The sequence below is a fragment of the Anopheles marshallii genome, chromosome 3, assembly GCF_943734725.1.
Source record: "Anopheles marshallii chromosome 3, idAnoMarsDA_429_01, whole genome shotgun sequence".
NCBI lineage: Eukaryota > Metazoa > Arthropoda > Insecta > Diptera > Culicidae > Anopheles > Anopheles marshallii.
The window spans coordinates 7215059-7237932 of NC_071327.1; the positions used below are offsets into that span (position 1 = coordinate 7215059).

The 22874-nt window shown below is 45.0% G+C and overlaps 5 protein-coding genes across 5 annotated transcripts; 1 reads left to right on the forward strand and 4 right to left on the reverse strand.

The window, feature by feature from the left end:
* Positions 1-9027: 9027 nt before the first annotated feature.
* On the reverse strand, positions 9028-9918 carry LOC128710868 (chromatin complexes subunit BAP18). Its single transcript, XM_053805722.1, has 4 exons — positions 9901-9918; positions 9737-9828; positions 9558-9659; positions 9028-9424 (listed from the first exon to the last, which is right to left on the reverse strand). Exons 1-4 carry the CDS (start codon positions 9916-9918, stop codon positions 9028-9030), a joined length of 609 nt encoding a protein of 202 aa, XP_053661697.1.
* A 464-nt stretch (positions 9919-10382) lies between these two features.
* On the reverse strand, positions 10383-12640 carry LOC128716335 (uncharacterized). Its single transcript, XM_053811255.1, has 4 exons — positions 12359-12640; positions 12110-12325; positions 11634-12029; positions 10383-10517 (listed from the first exon to the last, which is right to left on the reverse strand). The coding sequence occupies exons 1-4, from the start codon at positions 12638-12640 to the stop codon at positions 10383-10385; spliced, it is 1029 nt and encodes a 342-aa protein (XP_053667230.1).
* A 715-nt stretch (positions 12641-13355) lies between these two features.
* LOC128716338 (zinc finger protein 425-like) lies at positions 13356-15269 on the reverse strand. The gene has a single exon (XM_053811258.1). The coding sequence runs from the start codon at positions 15267-15269 to the stop codon at positions 13356-13358; it is 1914 nt and encodes a 637-aa protein (XP_053667233.1).
* A 645-nt stretch (positions 15270-15914) lies between these two features.
* On the forward strand, positions 15915-19184 carry LOC128713800 (mediator of RNA polymerase II transcription subunit 15). Its single transcript, XM_053808669.1, has 3 exons — positions 15915-15979; positions 16058-16197; positions 16297-19184. Exons 1-3 carry the CDS (start codon positions 15921-15923, stop codon positions 19182-19184), a joined length of 3087 nt encoding a protein of 1028 aa, XP_053664644.1. The 5' UTR covers positions 15915-15920.
* A 646-nt stretch (positions 19185-19830) lies between these two features.
* LOC128716341 (uncharacterized) lies at positions 19831-22787 on the reverse strand. Its single transcript, XM_053811260.1, has 9 exons — positions 22611-22787; positions 22347-22546; positions 22029-22227; positions 21848-21946; positions 21646-21785; positions 20691-21568; positions 20389-20622; positions 20045-20324; positions 19831-19846 (listed from the first exon to the last, which is right to left on the reverse strand). The coding sequence occupies exons 1-9, from the start codon at positions 22785-22787 to the stop codon at positions 19831-19833; spliced, it is 2223 nt and encodes a 740-aa protein (XP_053667235.1).
* Positions 22788-22874: the final 87 nt, after the last annotated feature.

Sequence of the window (22874 nt, forward strand, 5' to 3'; positions counted from 1 at the left end):
TGTTTCATCGAAACCAGCTCACGGGATGGGATTTTCCCGAGTACGCTTGTCCATCCCATCCGTGGTTCGGAAACTGGTTTGGTTATGTGCAATCGCGGATTCGTTACCCTCAGCTGGCCCAGCAGCAGTACTCGTGTGTGTATGCGTGTGTACAATCGTCCATTTGGGAATGGCCCACATTCTTTGCTATCAAAAATCCCCCGGCATAAGGCGACCGAATCAGCAAGATATACAACTCGTCTGGGTTGGAAAGTCGCGATGACGCGACTGGGCCGCGAACGACGATCTCTGGTTTCTAGGAACATGTTATTCATGTTGGTCAATTAGCGATTTTTTGCCAGACGAAGAAGAGATTTATGCCGCGCAATTCTACGAAAATGTTTCGCTTTTGTTTGTGCTAGCAGATAAAACTTTCGGTGTGTAGTACAGAACCCTTTTCCGGGAACTTGTAAATTTCAATGGTTTACAACTGTTGGACGGGGTGGACAAAGCGGGGTTTGAAAATATTGGCACAAGATTGCGCATTGTTGTTTTACTGTCTGGGATGTTTCCGTTTTTTTTAATGGAAGTCAGATGAATACATGTTTTATTCACAAAGTCAAATATTCTGCAGCTATATTCGAAGAATATTTTAAGCGGAGGGGTTTTATTGCAATTGAACGAGATCCTCCTGAATCGGTTTCATAGGCTTGTGGATCAGCACTCAGCCTATCACACCGGAGGTTGTTGATCTATTCTCATCTGGCCATTAAACTCCATTACAAAGACTTAATGCATTGTAAGATGATCTTTAAACGAATAATTTTAAAGGGTAGTCTTTAAAATATCTTCCCACTACAATTAACCATCCCAGCTGTGTCTGTTATTGTCCAAGCATACTAAGTATTTTGACCTCGCCGCAGGTTGAGTAACATCGTGCTTATGGTAAACATGTTTACTTCCTACTTCTCCGACTGTTGCTCACTTCCCAAAAACATCCCCAAAGGCCTTGATGGCAAACAAACACCCCGTCTATCGACTTTCGGCCCTCCCTAGTGAGCGGGGAAGGCCACGAAACAATTCTTGAAAACAAATCCCATCATCAGCCGCTCTTGAATGCCGGTCCTACGCGTACGTCACGGAGCTCCAGCCTCCATCTTCGGACAATCAGCAAAGGGAGAGCGCGATCACGCTTCGGGTTCGTGTGTGAATAGGGCGGAAACGGAACAGTCGGTTCAAAATACAAATTGTTCACAAGAAGGGCAAACGAGAGAAGGGCCCTTCAGAGGGAGCAAGAGACACACGCCGTGTTTCGAGACTTTGAACTCGTTTAGTGCGTCGTCTTTGCGAATATTGAGGTATACTCCATGCGGACAAAGCATAGACAATTGTTTACCAGTTCTTGTAAGGGTTAAAAGCTTTTGGTTCTCGAAGTACGGGCGCGGAGTGGCGTGAAGAATGGATGCCACACAAATCAAGAATCACAACCATATCAGATGACCAACGACAACAAGCTGTTGCGTTTTGTACATTCCGGTTTCTTTTTTTTATCAACAACTCGATCTGGTTTTTTTCCGTCCCGAACTTGCCTCATCATGGCGCTCGGCCACCGCAAGTCATGTCGGTCCACTCCAACCACCCGTCAGCTGATTAGAAGCAATAGCCTGGTCGCTACCTGTCGTTACATTGTTTACCTTTTTCGAGGGATCTTCCTGGGAGCGCGCGCGCGTTCCCTTCACACCTCCGAGTGTTCTCGAGGGCGTGTGTTGATGGTGGGATTCGTATGCGACTCGCGTCAGCGCAGTCCCCCATTTAGCCCGGAGGGGGAGCCCGCTTACCGACCGAGTAGGTTCTATGAACGAACGTGCGACCTCCACGCCACACAGAGCATCCACCGTGAGTGTAGATAAAAGAGGGCGGACATGGAACACATACACCGATGTGCGGTCGGTATGATAACCGTACCCCGATCACGCACTGTACGGGTGATAACTTCGTGGCGTCGCATTATGACCAAGTAACCAAGATAAAGTATGGTGACCTTTTCAAAGGCCATACTAATGCCTGGCGCCTGGATCCGATATGTGTATATCCCTGATGCAATTTGTACAAAAATACAATCAACTGGGAACAGACTTGTTTCCTTGCTTCGAGAAGATTTGAACGCTTCAACATAGAAGATATTTGAAGTTCGAGCCTTTTGCTTTGTCGTCGGATGTATTTGCTATCAAAGAGTGATTGTGCGGGCTTTATCAGATGGAGCTGCGTGTTAGCATACGGGAACTACCATTAATCGTTCACTAGGAAGTTCTGTTGATAGTAGACTTGACAGATATCCATGCGTAATTTTCCCTTTTTTTGTAGGAATCATCAGACATTTTAGCAATTCTTTAACTTTTGAGTTCTTTCTTCTCAGCTTTAGAATTCTCCGGGCTTAAATGGTAGAGCAAGAAATATTTCACGATTCATTTCCAGTTAAGTTAGATGTTTTTGACGTGCATCTAAACTCTGATGCACTTTGCGGAACTCTAGCAACCTGAAATCGATTCTAATCAAAGCTTTCTCGTGTGACACACTGAGAACTTAGGTTCCAAAACAAAAATTCCAAAACAAGGAAGGATTTTTGATCTCCAGACAACTTCCAGAAATCCAGGTCCAAGATCCAGACAAGAATCCAGAAATGATTCTTGCCTTAAACTTGAAAGCCCTGTATTGAGGACATAGAATTGGTGCTGAGGTATATCTGAAATCCTTCGCACGTTTCTGAGGACTGAACATCCAACGTAGCAACCGGGAAAGCTTTTTACAGAATTCGCTTCCTTTCGAACTACATCCAACATCCATTCCAGCGTATTCTAGTTTATTATCTAGTAGATTTATTTTTACAACTCAACTTCTTGCTCAAGTTCTAGCTAGCGAAAAAGTCAACCCTGACGAGAATCCGCAAACGGCCTTCTGTATCTCTTTCCCACTTCTTGGCGTAACGACCTTCTAAGGTAATGTCTGACATTTCTGGCTTACTGGACTTAAGTTTGCCACATAGCCGGATAGATAGCCAGTCCTTGCTACGGGGAATTGGTCCAGATGGGATTTTGGACCGGTCCTGTCGTGTGTAGATAGGTGCCACTACTAATACACCACCAGCCGCCTCACGACCTTCTGTATATTAACCGGAATATTGAGGTACATCATTATGAAATTTTCTACAATGCAAGAATTTTAAAACCAAATTAAGTTGCTTTACCGAACATATTTTGCTATAAATATTGAGATGCATAAGACATTGTCCACAACGCTCACAGCTGCAAAGCCAACATTGTTTCGTGCAATGTTGAGCTCTACCAACTACAACGCAAATTGTACAACGAACAATAAAGCCAACCGGCTCACGTTACAAATAACAGTAACAGACAAGTGCAATTGTCTACAGAACGAAGGCAAAAAAACCCCTATTAAGTGAGAGTTAGACATGAAAGCAAACTGATAAGAGGCGCGGGTAAAAGTCATCCGGCAATGTTGCAACGGAGCACACACTCACGGCTCACGCTGGTACGATCACGAAAACCAGTCGTAACTGCAATCAGCGAATGGCCACCGAGGGCCTGGACGTGCACAAATAGAATAAACAACACCACAGCCATCCGGTCAGCATCCTCTTTCGCCCCCGTGAAGGCACAAAACCAGTGCCCGCCGACTGACGTCAATGAAGCCCCCGGGTTCAGTGATAGTGTAGCAGCCAGTTTAATCGGCGGCCCCGGTCCAAAGAAAGCGACGGAAATGGGGGCGGGCTCCCGCAAAGTCCGCTACAAAATAACAAACTCTACTGGGTCCGCTAGAGCCCGCATCGGTGATGAGGAGACACACGGGGGTGGCCACACTAGGTGAACGCGTGGGAAAAAAGCAGCAAGCAAACCAAGATCAGCCTCGATCAGTTCTCGGGAAGGATCCTCGGAGGGGAACGGCGTGTCGGGTTCGTTCGGGTCGAAATAATAAGCTGATTGTGGCGATGGACAGCAGACAGCAGAGCGATCCGTGGCTAAAACTGGCAACGCAATAAGTCGTGTTAAGCATTACGCTAAGCGGCTGATAAGCGCGATTTGCCGCTCGTACCAGGTGATAGGGTGATGGTGAGTAGTGGGAGGAAGTATTTTATTTGTTGCTTGATCCCGAACCATTCGCCAAACCACCGAACTGCTCCGGTTTTCCAACGCGAACGAGGTTTGTACGTGTGCTGCACAATCACACGCTGTACGCAAACAGGTCTCGGAACGATCCTCTCTCGCACCGAGCTGCCCGGGTTCACATTCCAACGATGGCCTCGGTGAGGTCATCGGTTCGGGATCGTAAGGAGTCAGCGATAGGGACTGCTTGCGTCCCTTCGCGTATGTCCGGCTAGTACCGGGCAGCGTTGGAAAAAATAAAACGAGATACGCCAACGGCACGAGACGTCGACGCTGGTGGTAGAGTCGGGTTTTGTATGCAGGAGATAGCGGCATGATAGCCCTGCATGCCCCACTCGACCAACGGGGGACGGGTGAAGATCCTTGGCCGATGATGATCACGCGTTCGGCACGTTCCCTGAGCGTGCACGCTGACACTGAACCGGTGGTGCTGAGCAATCACTGGAACAGCCCCCAACCGGGAGTAGCCGCTAGCGACAGCAAGGGGCTGATTGCGAATCTTACTACCGAATTGTAGACATTGTACTTGACCCGGACACGCGATGCTCCAAATTTTGTGGGCTAGGTTTAAGCGATATGGAGCGGTGCTGTGCTAGTTACTTATTTTTTTCGCAGACAAACGCGTCGTTCAGTAGGCGTTGGCAGGTTCGTTTGACATTTGTGAGATCGAATATAGATGCCAATTCGGGAGAGAGAGAGAGAGATTGTGAGAGAAAATAACTTAGTAGTTTGGTAGATACTTATCAGTACTTGCAAGTGTTATCAATAATACAACACCGTATGCAGATAGCGGAAGGCATTTTTTGCAGTTTTTATTAGCATAAGATAACGCTTGTTGTGATAATAAACCGGTTATTTGACATACTTTCGTTAAAAATTCTTAGTCATCCCAATAAAATTGGGGATTACTGAAGGTGAATGCTTAGTGCGTGGTCATGTAGTCTAGTGTCTCGCCGTTCGTACGCCGTTTTTAAGCAGATAGTTTTGGCTCGAAAATCTGCCTTAACTTAGTAGATGAGAATCTTGATTCTTCATTTCGAAGATCTCTAGAGTTCAATCTGGTAATTATTGGATGTCTAACTTCAACAGAGGGTGTGACCCTGCTATCTGAAGGAAATGCCCGCGTTCATGGACACATACTACCGGGTCTTCCGGATTGTGGAGAGCGCCCATTGCGTTTGCTTCAAGTAGCATTGTGCTGCAATAAGGGACATTCTCCACTTCTTGATTATCCATTCTTCCTACAGGGTGCTCGCTGTGAATTGGACGCACTGACACAGTGAACTCGTCCAATGCTGAGTGTTCCATTACGTTCATCGACCGACCGACCGACTGACTGACTGACTTCACCTGACGAAAGGGAAGAAGAAACACGGTCTCTAGCGCTCTAGCACAGCACAAAAAAAACCCCCGGCCAGATCGACGACCGTTTGCAATGGCACGCCGTGCCGCTCAAGGACTTTGTTTCGCTCATTTCGCACACCCTGCCAGACCGGAAGATACGGAGAGATGTGTGTCTTCGCACATTCGGCAACCCACTTGTTACCTTGGCGTCGTTCATTACACCCCGTTCCGCACTGTCATCGGACACCTAGTGCGATGGAATCGAGCCGCGTACATACCCTCACCGAACGCCGGACCGGCACACAAACCGGAACCTAACCTTCGGGCGTCACAATGCACCAATGCCTGACGGTTTGCATTTGAAAGATGGCGAATCGCGGTGACTGCTTCTTCTGCCTGTGTGCTGCTGTACGATTGATTTCAGCGTACGTGAACGACCTAGAAAACGGGCAACGCAACACACCTCGTGCAGATAACCGCGAGTGACTCTTTCGCAAGTCAATCTCCCCTACACGGACGCACCACAACAAAAAAAAAAGGGAGAAGGCCAACAACTGACAACCCCAGTGCCGATATCACGCCAGGCCGTGAATTTGGGTGAACTTGTCCGATGACTTAGCTTCCCGTCTCGTGCACAAGGTGACTGGGCGCATTGGGCGTAGCGATAGCTTGATTCCCAATTATTAAAAGCACAACAAACAACGTCAAAATCCTCACTATCACGGTGTGCTACGTGCAGATAAGCGTCCGAGAATGGCTGGTGGTATTGGTGCGGCCAATGGTCCACCAGCGGGAAGACATGTTCTTATCAGCAACTTGTCGGTTATGGTAACGACTGTGAAACCCGCCTGCCTATTCCAGGAGGGGTTTTCGAGAATTGGGGATTACCTCGTTACCGGTTAGTTGGGGGTAGCTAGTTGCAGGGCACGTGCATGGCCATTGCTTTGCCTTGTGGAACAATTCTTAGTTCTGAGACGTTTACTAAACCTTGGGATAATCCTAGTCAAGAGTTGTTGGGCGTTTGTCTACATATCTGGAGAAAAATAAAGAGTTCTTCTATAAATGTGGAACATCCCTGGAACCCATCCCGCCCTGCGAGGCGTAGTAGTAGTTGGTAGTGCTAAGGGTGATAAGCACGATCCAAGTAACTGGTGGATTCTATTTTTAGATCAACGCCCCTGTCAATACAAGCAATGATTGGCTCACATGGGCTCAGTCGAAAAAATTAAACTCGTCTCTGCTTGGGTTAGAATTACACATTGCAATTGAAAACCTCCATTAATATTTAACTCCCTCTGGACACTTTCCCTTTCTGCTATAAATTCTGAGCACCTGAAATCCCCAGAATTGTAAACGATTGAAAAAACCGTCCCGTCCAACGCACAAGAAAAAAAAAATCGATTCTGTCCACAAATGTGGCGATCGTTCGACCTTCGCCTGCAAAGACCTTGCCCGCAGTTAGTGCGCCGCGCTGTGCGACGTGCGCTACTCCACGCGCGCTACCCACAGTTCGTTCATCCGCGCACACGCTCACAGCACCCACCGGCACCAAAAACAAAGAAGAAAGAGCCACACCGAAAGGGAGATGCGAAGAATGGAACAGAGACTGCGGTGACACTACTTCCGCTAGGCGACAACACACACCAAAACAACGCCAAGCGACGACACCGGTTGCGACTATCGCGACGCAACCGGTTCCAAAGATGACGATGCCACCCCGCCCGTTGATCTACATAATGGCCGAGGGCGCTCCAAGCGATAACTGGTCGGAACCGGTTACATCGTTGCTTACTAACCCTCCACAACCAAGGGGCACGCGGTAGAGGCTACATGCTGCCAACCAAATACATGCCCCCCTGTTGGACCACTTGCCTCCCACTCTTTCTACCCCACGCACTCTGTTCGCGAACGTACTGTTTACGAAAACAAAACCACCCGCCCCACTGCCTAGTGCCTCAAAAGCCGGGCGGCGCGTAAAAACCAAACATGAGACCCTGAAGAAAATCGAATTAATCTGAAGTGGGTCGGACATGTGGTGTTGGGGGTGTGGTGGTGGAGCAGAGGCACTAGCAGCCGGTTTGAGTGGGGTCGGCGTCGGAATTGATAGCACGGAACGAAAATAAACGACTGGTCGTGTTCTCTCTCTCCATAGCCCGGGGATACCGGGGAGTAGCCGGTTACGCGAACCGGTTTAAACCGATTCGCTGTTTTTAAATCGTCTTCGTTTGGCGGTTAGCCCACTTCCTCTGTGGCGCGGTATGATATTTGTTGTATTCTTTTTTTCTTTGCTTCTTGCGCTGTTGTGGTCCAGCAGTACACATTACGTATTGGTTTGTGTTTGCACATTGTGTGTTTTCTTTTCTTTTTTGTTTTGTTTGCGGGTGAATCTGTTCAAGGGAAAGAGACTCGAAGCGATTAGTATTTGCGTAGCAGAAGCTTGTTTTGAGACGTTATGAAAGGATTTGCAAGTTACGCGTTGAAATAATACGTTCTCTGTTTTAGGACTTGGAACATTAACCTACCAATATGGCTACCACATGGAGACGCATGGTGCATGAACTCAACTATTTACCTTCTCTAAATAGTGAAATATTCTTCAAAATTAAATCAATTATTGTTTTATGCAAGCAAGCATTGTGGATAAGTTCTATTTTTTTGTATTTTGAAAGGTTTTGACCAGATCAAAAATCCATTTCCAGGGAACTCGGTCTAGCACTGCTCCCATCCACCTCGGTGGTACCTACGCTCCGCCAGGTTAAGCTCCACTTTATCCAACCAACGAGCTAGCATTTGGTCTTCTACGCTTCGTGCCGATTGGGCCGCTGATGAGCACTTTCCTGGTAGGATATGATCCCGGCATCCTTATAACTCGCACCAACCATCGTATTTTCCGACCTTCGCTATCGTTTGACAATTTTAATAACCGGTTGTAGACAAGTACTAGAGATGAAAGTATCTTCTTTGTGAAATTTCCCAATTTGTGCATGTTACTCTACTTTATTGGATAAGTACTTTTGAATGCGAATAATTTGCAGTGGAAGTATGACCGATCCAATATATGAGGTAGTTTTTCTATTTAAAAAATCCTAAAACTGACGCTCACTTTGAACCACTTCTTTACAACAAACACAAAAAAATACTAAAAATCGCACAGTGAGTGAAAAATCCATGACAGGATGCACATATTTATTCATTACAAAATAACCCCACCGCATTGAAAGCATTATCGATCTCCGATGGTAGGGTGGACATGTAAAAAACCCCTCTATACACGTATGCGTAACTTCTTTTCGAATCACTAGCACAACCAACATGTACGACTAATATTTCTGTTAGAGATCGCTTAGCAGTCACAAAATTGGCCTCAGAGGAATCTATTTGCAACAAGGGTTTCATTTACACAGTGCAGTTTATCATAATGCTTTACATCTTTACCAATCGCCAGAAAAATACCGTGTAGAAATACAGCAGTTAGTTGCAAGTATTAATCTTTCGGTTCACTATAGTAAAAATCATCCTCGTTTCACCCGGCCACCTCTTCCGTGCCGGGTTCGAACTCGAGCTTCATTTCGCTCGAACCCATACCTTCTACGTCTGCTTCGTGTTCCTGTGTATTGAGACGATTCAACGTCATCGAAATATCAGTCGTTTGGCATAGAAGCCCGCTGGAATCCGTATTTTCGTCCTTTATGACCGACTCAATCACCATCGGATGGGCTATGATGGTCGACGGCGGTACTGTCTCTTCATAGTGTGTCACTGTGGAGGACGTAACGATTATTTGCTGCTGTTGCTGTTGCGGTGGTGGTACATGTTGCTGCTGATGATGTGGCTGTGCGGGGATTGCTTGGGAGAGTTGTCTCATCGGTAGGCCGGCATCTTCGAACGCTTTCTTCTTGAGCGTATGCCGAATTTGTGAGCTAAAAAAAAATGCATACACACACACATCATAAATACGTTTGTTTTTTTCATCCCAACCATTCCGGTAAGATCAGATGAAGAAACAGGATCAATGAACGAGCTGTGCTTTCTGGGCACGAACAGAACACTTACACCGTGCGTCCCTTGATGCGTTGACTGATTTTGCTCAAATCTTCACTGAATCGTGTGACTGCGGATCGAAGCATTTCTATTTCTTCATCTGTCCATTTGCTCCTTATGAATGTATGGGTGTAAAGTGATACATTTTTAAAGGGTCAAACAGTGGAGAGCAAATAACAGCAAATTCTTACCCGGTTGGAGAATCTGACGATGGATGAAGCTGCATCGTTAGTTCTCCTAAGCTATTGAATGCGGCACCGGCAGCGGTAAAAATTTCACCGACCTAGTGGATGGAACAAATCTTATGTTTAGCATGTTGGATTCTTCTTCTCGCACCAACCATTCGAAGCCTCACCTTTGTGGCAGAATTCATAATTGTGCCCGCTTTTAGTTATTTTAACAGTTGAAAAATCCCAATCGCAGCTATAGCCCGTTTGTAAACAAAGCGAGCTGTGAAATTAGTTGTCAACAAAAAGAAAAAAAAGGGATTCGAGTGGCATATGTCAAATCGATCAGTTTTTAATTTGACGGTTGAAAAACTAGTTGTCCAAAATTTAAGTGTGGAAATATAAAAACCGACTAATATTCCAGAAACAGGTCAATCATACAAGATCGCACAAGAATTTCCATATTTTTCAAAATGAGATGGACGATAATTAGACTACATAACAAATTCTCATGGTTCCTTCATGTCATGGCTTCTATGCCGTGAAGGTCCAGATAACCAGGTCCATGATTTTTTGGGTACGACGAGGTTTATACGACGGTACATATATTTATTCACGCTTAACCAAATGGAAGCTATTTAACAACACATATCTTTGAGATATTGCTTTATTATTTCAATCGTGGAATTTTCTCCGATGGTTTATAATCGGAACTTTTTTCGTCCGTAGTTCCATCCGTCATATCGACATCGATTAAACTGAACGAATCTTTTCGCCCACCATCTAGATTGTGTTCGCCTACCACCTAGATTGTAAAGAGAAGATTGTTTTCGTCGTAGAGGATGAAATTGTTAGAAAATAATGTATAATATCATGTTTAAAAAATACATTAACTTTCACAGTTCTATTCAAGCAGGCAACACGCTCAAGACTGTCTTTCCATCTCTCAGCCCTAGCAGAGAGACTGCGTTTTGTGTGGAACAGCTTTTGAAGACATTTTCTAGCGGGATGGTGTTTTACAGTGCGCTAAACACACGGGCTTAGAGAGTGGACATCTCATCGCTGCCCGCCTCACCAAAGACATCCTAAATGATCTTCGCTGATTTCCACACCGGTCTCAGGTGAGGTACATGACCGTATTGTATAAACAGGAGCGGAGCAATACCGTTGCCTACTCAGTGACCTCAGCATCCACACACGCACTATTTAATCATGATTTTAACTTTTACTATAGTCGGTTTGTTTTGCTTGGACAATTTAGGGTTGGTTTTTCAATGCATTACATACGCGACATGAGCATAGTCAAATTATCAGATTATCGTCCTTTGTGGGGTCCTTTGTGGGTTGCTCTTAGTTCAAAACTGGGCCAAGAACTTTAATAGGAAAGCATTTGCTACAATATCTATAATATATAAGGATGAGAATAGTGATTAAATTTTGAATATGGTTATTTTTATTAAGTGTAATCAGAAAAATCAGTGGAATGCTGAACTTCGCAGGGAAATACGTTGCTCACTTAGAAATGGATGTATTACAACGGTTTGGGTCTAACCCACACTAAAATAACAATTATAAAATTCTAATTTATGTTCCTAAATTTATTTATGCCTTATTTTTTCATTGCCATGTTTTTTTTAAGTTAAATATGTTTTTGAATATTTCAACTGTCTAAACAACGGATGTCGATAACATATCATCATCGCGACCATGCTTAGAAGCGTATCGCGTATCCTTAGAAGACAAAATCAATAAATGCATAAAGCATCGCTGAGCAATCGCAGCGTACGAAATTTAGCATACCACTGAATTGGTCATGTTGTTTGATGGATAGGCCACTGATAGATCAGTTCATGTTTTGCATCTCCATCCATAGTTAAATAACTACCTTTATGTTTAGCATTCGGACAAAATATTCGCATACTTTGGTGTAGAATGCTTCACCTTCACCGATAATTAAACAGTCGAAATCGGGATTCAGCAGCTCAAATGTGCTCATGTGGTTGCCCTTGATCGTGGGTAAATTGGGGTTGGACGTCAAAATCTTGGACTTCAATCCAAGCGTTGTCGCTATCCGGAAACATTTCTCCCGCTCCGATTCATTCGGATCCATCAAAAGTCGGCGTGCCTCGTCAATCCGTTCCTGGGGCAATTCGAGAAAAAACGTATGCCTATCCGCTATAGACACACCAAGTTTCTTCTTAATATCGGATGTTGTATATTCGCGATACGTTTTTATAATGTTCTCGTTCGTATCGTCCGCCTCTTCGATTGCCATATCTAGTGGTAGGAGTTGCAAGCTTTCTTCCTCGACCGGCATCTATGTTAGCATTCATATGTTAAACTTTATTTGCATAGAAGTTTTGAGAGTGGTCGCCATGTAACCCTATCAACACTTACCGATTGCAGAGTTTTAATCATCTCCTGGCAGGCTATCTGCTTTGCGCCCTTCTTGGTGGCATGCACACCGCGCCGTACTATCTCCTGGATCCGACACTCGTACTCGAACACCGGTGCATGAGAGGGACCGTAGTTGCGCACCAGCTCAATCTCGGGCAGTGGGAAGTTACGTTGGATGCAAATGTCGCGCACCTGACAGACACGATCCACACCCAGCTCTAGGGCCGCCAGCGAACCACGTTCTCCGGCTGCGGCTACAATCTCATCATCTGCACAAGCCGGAAGATCCAGCGCCAAGCGTATCAGTTGCCAGGCCGCCTCGTGCTTTGCTTCTTGCTTTGATCTACCGACACCATTGGCCTGCTTACCCAACGCCGACACCTTGTAGGTGAATATTTTCACATTTGGAGCGTGTAGGGAAATTTCTTCGTCAATATACTGGTACAGTGGCAGAGAGCTTTTATTTTTCGCACACATCTCTTGCAACAAAGTGACGGGCATTTTGCCCTTCAATATTTCCGCTTTGGACATGATTTAAGAACTTATTTCGTGGTACTTTGTTCTTCAAACCGAAAATCACTCACTAGCTGTGACTCATTCTCTACGTGTGTGCAATTATGTTGTCCTGAGTTGATTTCATCAAACAGACAGCTTATGTTTACACTCGACCGTGTGCATTCCGTTTACATTACGTAGTCTATTACTTTGGTGCTATTGAAAATGCCGAACAATCATTTTCGTTTTAAATCGATTTAATTTTTAAATCGACTTACGCACGTGCTAATGGGATGTTTTCCACACACCAGAGGAAAATGACGTGAATTAGCTCAAAGTATGTTCGAAACTTATCCGAAAATTGAACAAACGTTTCCAATGTTATGTTGCAGAAATTTAGTACTACTGAAATACGAGTAAAATCTAGCTAAATTATCTCAAATATTCTACCATTAACCATTTTTTGTCGTTTTTCTCTTGGGTCACAATGTAATTCCATATTACTATCACACATTTATTCATTAAAGTTTAATAGATATGACCTAAAAAGAATCTGTGAACCATATGGAGTATTCTGGATGTTAGGAGTTGGTGGAACTAATATTATGCATGGTTCCCCAAAATAATGCACCAGCTGTACTATCTTTCAGGTATGTTTTGTAATGTCCCGTGATCCTTTAAACACTCCATGAAGTGGGAAATATTACAAACAGAAATTAAATGCATCTGAAAGGGCTCAAACATGGTTCCTTTAGTTTTTCGCACTACCACTGCTTACGTTGTTAGGATGCATCCTGGTCATGTGCAGCTTAAGACAATCCAATCTCATCGACTTCTGGCACACTGTACATTCCGTCAAACGATGGTTACGCTTGTGGAGCCTGAGTTGTGTTTTGTAGCAAAACGATTTGTCACATTGATCGCATTGGAATGGTCGTTCCTCGGGCAGGGCTCTATCGTTCGGATGTTTCATGGCTATATGAATCTTCAGGTAGTCGCTACGGAACGTTTCCTTACACTCGGGACAGTCTTCCGTCTGCTGCGTTCGTCTATCATATGATAGTGGGTGCCCGCCGTTCGCAGTATAACCTTCCATCCGTGTTGCATTCTCGGGCAAACTGGCATCGTTGGGATGATTAAAGTCCATATGTCGCTTCAAACAATCTGCTCGGACCGTTTTTTTACACACCGGACACTCCGTCAACCGATGTTTGCGCTTGTGAAGCGTTAGTGCCGCTTTGTATCCAAACGACTTTTCACACTGGTCACATTTGAAGGCGGGATTTTCCGGCAAGGTACTGTGGTCTGGATGTTTCATGTCGATGTGAATTTTCATGTATCCGGCCCTTAGAGTTTCCTTGCATACCGGACATTCTTCTGTTTGGTGGGTGCGTTTGTGAAAAAACAGTAGATACCTGTTGCTTAACACTGTTTCGCATTGATCACACGGGTACGTACTACCGTCAGATGAGTTCACCTCTTTCGGATGATTCAAATCCATATGTCTCTTCAAATAATCGGACCGTACTATTTTGCCACAAATCGGACATCCCTGTTTCTTGTGCGACAGCTGATGATTCTTCAGTTGCACATCGTTGGAAAACACTCGTTCACATTCATCGCAAGGGAATGATCGGTTTCTGGGTAAAATCCCATCATCCGGATGTACCCGTGCAATGTGTCTTTTCACGAAATCGGTACGCATGGTTCTCTTACACACTGGGCATACCGTAAATTGATGGTTCCGTTTATGAATTTTTAGTTCCATTTTGTCACAAAACGATTTGTCGCAACGGTCGCATTTGTATTGCTTATTTTCACCCAATGTTTTAATAGAATTCATAACATTCATTTGCGCTGTTTGACGATGCAATTCGTTGCCTGTTGCTGGTTTGCTGTTGCATGGCTGTTCTGCTGGAATACCGTTGACCTCTGTACGACAGGCATCTTCTACTACACGTATTTCGTATACTGCCCCATCGGCGTACACGCGTGTGTTTTGAGTTGCGGAACTATAATCACGTGATTCGCTGTGAGAGTCCACAATGGGCCCATCTGAGGTTTCTACTGATGTTGGCGATTGCAGCTCCCTGCTAATTGGAATATGCTCAGTTTTTACCATCTTCTCTGGTAAACAGGCCTCATACTGGTCTACAACAGCATTGTAGAGCATTTCTGGCTCTTGATCCGAAACTGGATCTTGGGCTTCGACCTTAATCTGCACAGCGGAATGCTCGGTGCCACATGGTGTCACATGCGTGATTTTTGTGGCTTCCAGATCTACATCTTCAACAATAGGATACTCGATTTTGGCTTCCGTTAAATACGTCCCGTGGTCGGCAAATTCTTGATCGTTTAGAACGCTACTTTCTGTAGAATTATAGTGCACTGGTTCATGAAGCATCTCGGTACCAGATTCCTGCGGTTCGACCTTCATCTGTATAGTGGTAGAGGTATTATAGTTATCACAAACCGCAGGTGATCTCCTGCTCGCTTCCACATCTATGGTTCCATGAGAAGAGTATTCCATTTTGGGACTATGAAAATAAGTTGCAGGAGCCGCCAATGCCTGATCGATCTTTGAACTACTCGGGAAGGAATAGTCATCTTGATTATCAGAAACTTCCTGTTTCACAGGATGCAGCGTAGTATTTGAACTGTCCATTTCTGCTCCTTTCTGTGCCATTCCATCAAAGGTACCGCTTAGGAACCTGCAAAAAAGGATTGTTTCGCAATCATTAGTTGAAACTTTACTTCCAACAGTCCAGCATGGAAAGGATAAGCAATGGTCACTAAAGTATCGATCTGCCACCACCCTTCCGCAAATTGCTTTCAGCGCATTATTTTTCCGCACACTTTGGATACTTTAGGTTGGTTTATAAACACTTTGAGTCTTGCGACTTTATTTGGCGCATATTTTCTTACTCCGTGTCGATAGTTTGGTAGACATTTTTCACTTTTCGTTCTGAAATTATCGCTCTTACCACTCGAGTGTACAATTTGTTTACCGATGGGCAAATTTGACATTTGTTTGTTGTGTTTTCGAAAAGTGCTGAACATTTTTCGCAGCTGGAGCTTCATGTTCGAATCTTCGAAATCACTCAAACTTCGGCAATCTTCGGCACGACCAAATAGATTCCGCATCTCTTTCTAATGTGGTCCGTCTCGTTCTTTGCACTGGTGACGATTTATAATACGGGAGATCTAGATCTTCTGTGGTAGTGTTTTTTTTATTAGCTCGCCTTCTGTGTTATCTAAAAAGTGTGCAACTAATTGTTGATTCCTGCGTGTGGAAAGTGCTTTTTCCAACCACATCATGGCCGAGGACATCTCTTGGAAGACCAGCAATTTTAGGCAAAGCGTCGTGAACAAAATGTACGCCATGGTTAAAGAGAGCGTGGTGAGTGTGGTTTGCAGACGGAACGCTTTCGCTTAAACTTGCTTTCTTTGCAGTAATGAAGCCATCCAGCAGACGGGCATGACTTCATCGAAAAATGGCATCGAAATGGAAAATCATGTATTTCACAAAGCTCGCAACAAGGATGAGTATCTTGGCTTCGTGGCCCGGTTGATTCTGCACGTACGAGAGATGAGTAAGTATGCGAGCAGGCGACCGGAGAAGCTGGGATGTAAGCCCGGTGTTTGCTAACGAGTTTGTTTAATTTTTGCTATCCTTTGTGTGGCTCGTTCAGATACCAAACACAAGAATCAGCAAAATGCAGCAGCTGCAGCGGCACAGCAGGCGCAGCAGGATGGTAGTGGCAATTCCAATCAGCAGGGCGGTGGCGGTGGTGGTGGTGGTAGCGGTATGCCGGATCCAATTAATGCTCTGCAGAACCTTGCATCGCAAGGCACCCGGCCGCAGATGATGGGACAAATGGGCGTTGGGCCAGGTGTTCCCATGGGAGGACAAATGGGCGGAGCAGGTAATGCTTCCAATCTGCTGCACTCCCTAAGACCGCAAATGCCGATGGGAGGAATGGGTGGTCAAATGCAGGGAAATCGTGTAGGCATGGGGCCGGGACCGGGTAATCAAATGGGTGGAATGATGGGACCAAACCAAATGCAAGGACCCGGCGCGGGGATGGTCGGTGGAATGCCGGGCCAGATGGGTGTCGGTATGGGACCGGGTGGGATGAGCGGAGGCAAAATCGTGGGCATGGGTGGACAGCAGCAGCAGATGGCGCAGCTCAATGCAATGCAGGTAAATCAAATGCAGCAGCAGGCCCAACAACAACAAAGCGGTATGCCGCAATCCCAACAGCAACAGCAGGCAGGGCTCGTTCAAGGGCAAAGTGGTGCAGTGCAGCAGATGGGCGTCGGACCAGGTGGACCGAATCAGATGAATCCGATGGTGATGGGACAGATTCAGGCTCAGCTGCAAAACCAAAACGCGATGGGTGGCCAGCAGATGGGAACGGTCGGCGGCACAATGAACGCAGGGAACCAGATGGGTTCGATGGTGGGAGCGAACGCTGGTATGAATCCGCAAGCGATGGGAATGGCCCCGAATCAGGTCCTGCGGCAGCAGCAACAACAGCAACAACAGGGAATGCAGCAAGTCCAGATGGGTCTTGGGCCCGGTCAGATGGGTCAGCTGAATGCTGGTGTGCAGAGTGGCGTTGGACATGGAGGTCCTGGCAATAACATGGGTCAAGTACAACAGCAAGTTGTCGTACAGCAGCAGCAGCAACAACAGCATCAACAGTTACAACAACATTTGCAACAGCATCCGCAGCAACATCAGCAGATTCAACAACATCAACAACAAATGCAACAGCAGCAACAACAACAGCAGCAGCAGCAGCAGCAGCAGCAGCAGCAGCAACAACAACACCAACCCCAACTGCAGCAGCAGGCACAGATGCAACAGCATCAGCAGCACCAACAGATGCAACAGCATCAACAACATCAGCAACAGCAACAGCTTGCTCAGCAGCATGCACAGCATCCACAGCAACATCCTCAGCAACAGCAGCTCCAACAGCTTCAACAACACGGACAACATCCACAGATGCAGCAGCAGCAACATCAACAGCAACAACATCAACAACAGCAAGTTCTACTGAATGCAATGGGTCAGGGACCTGTTGGATCAATCGGTGGACCAGGTGGACCGGGTGTTCCAATGCAACAACAGGCGATGCAGCAACAGCAACAACAGCAGCAACATCAACAACAAGCCAGCGCAATGGGTCAAACTGGTCAAGCTCAAATGAATGCCGGTGTAGCAATCGGCCCCGGTGGAGGAAGCGTCATGGGTCCCGGTCCAAACCAAATGCTCGGTACAGGGGCAGGTGGTGCAGCAGGACAGCAGGGCAACTTTGTGGGCATGGGTGCGAATACCATGGTACGTAAACCACCGGACATGATGCCTGGTGGCAACGTGTACCCTGGTGGTGGTGGTGCCGTTCGTAGCGTAACGCCAAATAACTTTCTGCGCCAATCCCCTTCCCCATCTGTCCCGTCTCCAGTAGGGCCTGGAGCGCACGGCCCACCATCCCACCCGGGACAAATGATACCTTCCCCGGCTCTTATTCCATCGCCGAATCCGCACATGAGCGGCGTTGCGCAACGCTCCAACATTGGACAGTCACCCGGTGGCTCAATAAATACACCCGGTCAACCAGGGGGTGCCGTACCGAGTCCGCTTAATCCGCAAGACGAACAACTCTACCGGGAGAAGTACCGTGCCCTCACAAAGTACATTGAACCACTGAAACGAATGATAGCCAAGATGGAAAATGATGATATTGACAAGATTGCTAAAATGAAGCGGCTGCTAGAGATCCTGAGCAATCCCAGCGTTCGCATACCACTGGAAACACTGCACAAATGTGAAGCGGCACTTACGAGCCAACTTGGTTCGATCCGTGAAACCCCGACTAATAACCCGCTAGTCGAGGCCGTTTCCAGTAGCCTGCAAGGTGCCTCGGGAAATCACACCCTGCAGCGAACTTTCCGTCCCTGCTTGGAGGCACTGTTCGGGCCCGATATTAAAAATTTGCCACCTCCGGCCAAGCAGCTGCGTCTGGCACAGGATGATTCCATTACCGCTAATGGAGGTACAACGGGCGGTGTCACTAGTGTAGGAGCGACCACTACTACCAGCACAACGACTGCAGTCACGTTGACTGGTAGCGGTAGTGCTGTCGCTACCAACACCGTTACCAGCACAGCACCACAGGAGATTCCACACATCCTGCAGGGTGAAATTGCTAAACTCGACCAAAAGTTCAAGGTATCACTAGACCAGTGCGCTATTAGTGGCACACGTACGATCAAGCTAATTTGTTGGCTAGACGATAAAAATCTACCCTGTGTACCGCCGGTCGCGGTTACCATACCGGAAGACTATCCGTTTACTGCACCGAGCTGTTCGCTGATCGAACAGGAGTATAATGCAACACCGTTCTTGATACTGGTGCAAAAGTCTCTGATGGCGCGAATTTGTAAGTTGCCGGGTTTGTTCACACTATCGCATCTGCTGGACACGTGGGAAATGTCAGTCCGGCAAGCTTGCTCACCAAACCCAACAATTGTGGCACCTACTGGTACCAGCGTGCTGCTGGGCATGTAATGAAGCTGCGCGTGTATGGTTCTTCTGCAGCACTTGATCATTTTGTATAAGAATAGAGTTTTCTTTTATTAATTTTTCATATATAAATTTTATTGTATCCATGAAAACACAACCGATCGTTCTACATTATTGTAGAGTTACATGTATTGAATGGATGAAATCATTGATGCGGCCTCTGAAGCAAGCTATATAATGTTTATACTAGGACGAGAATTAAAGTTTTGAAAGAATAATGGAAGCTTTTTGTATGTTTACTAAGTTCAACACACGTGGAGCAGAAAGTAACTAAGCTCTAATAGCTTAATATTATAATAAATTATGTACGATTCGATTGGGTTTGGATTTGATTCATTAGAACGGTATAAACAATCAATATTGATGTCGATTATACGTCAGAGTACGTACGTGTCTCTCTATTAATTTGTTAAAACACGTCTTCGCAACCAATTCCGCTTCTCTTTGCTTCAAGTCAGTGAGTTCCAGCGTTGTTGCTAAATGAATTAAATGTAAAGAAAACATCATGAGTTTCCAAATATGCCACAATATGTAAGCGTTGAATATGTGTATTGTTATGCTTAATGAATCTTGAGCTTGAATCTTAGCATACCGAATTCGGTGAACAGTCATTCAAACCATGAGTCTACTCTTAACTATTCATGAATCTAAAAAGGGAAATTCAAAGATTTATAAATCCTTAAAGATACTGCAATTTTTTAGGCTAAGTGAGTCTGAGGAATTTTTAATCTCTAAATCTCTTCCTGATTCTTCTGAATCGTGATTCATCGTCTTTCATTAAGTTTAAATAAACATTAAGATTCACCTAACACTAGTAAGGAATCATCGTTTAGAGATGTACCTACCTGGCTTTAGACAAAATTTCTATAATTTTGTTTGTGTGTGCTAATATGTGCGCACGATCTCCTTGCGATAGTGCATCGGTCATAATACAACAATCGAGCTGATTTACTTCATGCTGCACTCTGTACTCTTGACGTTTTTCGACTTTGTAAAGGCTCGTGTAAACCTTTTTTGTTGCATGAACAGGCACGGTTTCGGACGGTGGCGCCGTATTTACATCCTCCAGTGTCGCTGTTTCTGTCGATGGCCCGTTACCTACTTCCGTACATTCACCAATACCTACTGCATTGATAATGACAAGGTTTAATTAAAATGGTACGATGTGAATAATGGCGCTAATACTCACCCTCTGTTGTTTTGGTGGTCGTCACTTTGGTAGTAGTTTGTGTGGTTGTTTTCTTTGCGTTTAATCTTTCGCATAGGAAGTTGGTTTTTCCTGCGTTGCTTTGACCACGGTTTTGTGGTAGCGTTGTGTCCATTGTATGACACGAATCATCGTAAACAGCAGTTTCTGATGTTCCTGACCGAACACCCCTTTGCTGTGCTTTTCTGTCCTTTGCAGCTGGTCTTCTTCCGGTTCCTATGCGAAATAGTTAGTCAATAATGATTAAAAATTACCCAACAAGAATCAATGATGTTTACACCGACCCGGACCGCTCTTGTTTGCTACATTCTTCTTCATGTTTAATCTTTTGAGTGGTACACGTGTTGATGCATTGCTTTGGCGAATCCTTCCTTTTTGGTTTCCACGGCCATGTGTCACTGTCTTAGATAACAGTGCGTACGGTAGGTACGTGTCATCGCTTCCCTCAGTATCCATCTTCTCATCGTCCATATTTTCATCAATCGAAGATAATTCATCCTGGTCCCTCAGGTTCGGTAGGTCCACTACTTTTGAGGTATATTGCCTCAGTGGCGTTGAGATGTTCATTTGAGGTTTTGAACGCTGTCTGCTAGCAACACTCGAACCTTTTTTGACTCTTCCCCTTTTTTCAACCCCTTTATATGGAGTCATTTCTTCCCGTTGTTCTTTTTCTTCCTCTCGCATGTGCGCTATATCATATGGGTCGCATATTAGGCGCTTATTATTGGTGGAGCTGTTCAGTAAGTTAAATTTCCACAGGTTGTCGAAAGGTTTGAAATTCGTGTCCTGCTCTGGCACATCCATACTTTCCTCGTTAATATGTTCATCCAACGCCATTGGGCGCGAAGCTTGTTGAGGCGTTGAATCTCTTGGAATTCTGCTTATGGTTTGGTTATTTCCATTGACCAACGAAGGGTTGGTAAAATCCAAACTGTCATACAGCTTTTGCTGCCCAATTATGAATTCTTCGTTCAAAGGTTTAATATGTGGAAGTTTAGGTGATATATATTGAACCGAGTGGATGAGCGGTTTTATATAGATAGCTAGTTTGTATAGCTCACTATAGTCCGAACAAGCAATCTTTAGCTGGTATGAATCGTCTTCAACACCTAATGTAATCATTTTTCCATATTCGCATACAACACGCGGGTCCTCGTTGTCCCTGACGGCGGGAATAAGAGAATGGAAATGCAACTTAATCACTGGTGGTTAGCCGTACTAGATTTTCCTATTACTTACGAAAAGATGTCCAACGTGGTGATATCTTTATATTCGACACTTACTTCAGACACTTTGTTCCTTTCTCCTTCAAAACAAAACGTGCCAAAAGAAAGTTCCTGTGGTTGCGAATTCCATTCGAACGAAATACAATCATAGCCCTGAAAAAAAGGATGTTTGTGAGAGCGCTGTAATACGTTTACCCGATATGTTTAAACATTACCGTACGCGGTAAAATTGTTCTGCCACCGAATGTTGCTAATCGGGCTGACAGTGAAAAATACTTTCGACCCGGAATGTTGTTCAGAAACTTTCGGCATTTCTACAAACAAGAAAATGTTGGTTAAAATTTTTAAATAAAACAGAGTAAAGCGGAGATAAGAGTGGGCATTCAAGTAACATACCGAATTGAACGATTCTAGTGGCCACGATAACATTTCGGTCAGTTTGCCTGTCCCATCGTCAAAATCGGTCAATACATCCCAAAACATATTTTCTCTGTCGGTAGGGTCGTATTTACACACATACTTGTAAATAAAACCGACAATGGAGAACATAATGCTAAAATTGTCCATTTCATTGAAGTATTTATTAACAATTGGGCTAAGAAAAGAGAAAAACAAACATAAAACGAAAGTATTAAAAGATAGAACACGTTACATGAGGATATAAGTGAAAGGCAGAAATATCATAGCCTGCTTTGCCTGGTACCCGGTACTTACAGTTTCTCCCGCAACATTTTACGCAGCGGTACTACCTCCGAAAGGTGCAGGTGGCCCATGATTTGATGAATTGTTACAAGCGACACGATAACCACTCGCTTACTCACATAATCCCGGTTGATGATTTCCAATATCGTGTTCAATAATTTGGTTACTACAATTATATTTCGATCTGTATGACTACTTCGTGAAAATATTTGCTGTAATGAAAAATGGACGAATGTAACTAAAACCAGAACAAGAATTTGCCACACCACGTCTCACCTCGCAAAGCATCAACGTTGAAAAATAGTTCTCTTCGTTCTTATCGCCATCTTTAAGCAAGTCGATGAAATGCGAAAGAAACTTGCGTGTTTCCTCCAGCTGTACTTCAATTAACTCAATATTGGTTAGTTTTTTGAGCTTGTTATCTATAGCTTCCTGCGATATTTTCGGTTTCATTGTGATACACACTTGATTTTAGCTTCGATACAACGAATTGAATTGCCTTTGTCCCGAACACTACACGAAACAACAGTATTTGCCGTT

Excerpts from the sequence above, each read along its gene's own strand:
- LOC128710868 (XM_053805722.1), bottom strand. Across the intron at positions 9,660-9,736 it reads TCGTCAGATTCTCCAACCGG|GAGCAAATGGACAGATGAAG; the intron begins GTAAGAATTTGC and ends TACATTCATAAG. Across the intron at positions 9,425-9,557 it reads CGCATCAAGGGACGCACGGT|CTCACAAATTCGGCATACGC; the intron begins GTAAGTGTTCTG and ends ATTTTTTTTTAG.
- LOC128716335 (XM_053811255.1), bottom strand. The coding sequence starts at position 12,640 with ATGTCCAAAGCGGAAATATTGAAGGGCAAAATGCCCGTCACTTTGTTG. Across the intron at positions 12,326-12,358 it reads ATGATGAGATTGTAGCCGCA|CTGGGTGTGGATCGTGTCTG; the intron begins GCCGGAGAACGT and ends GCGGCCCTAGAG. Across the intron at positions 12,030-12,109 it reads TGATTAAAACTCTGCAATCG|ATGCCGGTCGAGGAAGAAAG; the intron begins GTAAGTGTTGAT and ends ATGCTAACATAG.
- LOC128716338 (XM_053811258.1), bottom strand. The coding sequence starts at position 15,269 with ATGGACAGTTCAAATACTACGCTGCATCCTGTGAAACAGGAAGTTTCT.
- LOC128713800 (XM_053808669.1), top strand. The coding sequence starts at position 15,921 with ATGGCCGAGGACATCTCTTGGAAGACCAGCAATTTTAGGCAAAGCGTC. Across the intron at positions 15,980-16,057 it reads CAAAGCGTCGTGAACAAAAT|TAATGAAGCCATCCAGCAGA; the intron begins GTACGCCATGGT and ends CTTTCTTTGCAG. Across the intron at positions 16,198-16,296 it reads TCTGCACGTACGAGAGATGA|ATACCAAACACAAGAATCAG; the intron begins GTAAGTATGCGA and ends TGGCTCGTTCAG.
- LOC128716341 (XM_053811260.1), bottom strand. The coding sequence starts at position 22,787 with ATGAAACCGAAAATATCGCAGGAAGCTATAGATAACAAGCTCAAAAAA. Across the intron at positions 21,947-22,028 it reads CACTAGAATCGTTCAATTCG|AAATGCCGAAAGTTTCTGAA; the intron begins GTATGTTACTTG and ends TCTTGTTTGTAG. Across the intron at positions 20,325-20,388 it reads GACCACCAAAACAACAGAGG|TAGGTATTGGTGAATGTACG; the intron begins GTGAGTATTAGC and ends TTATCAATGCAG.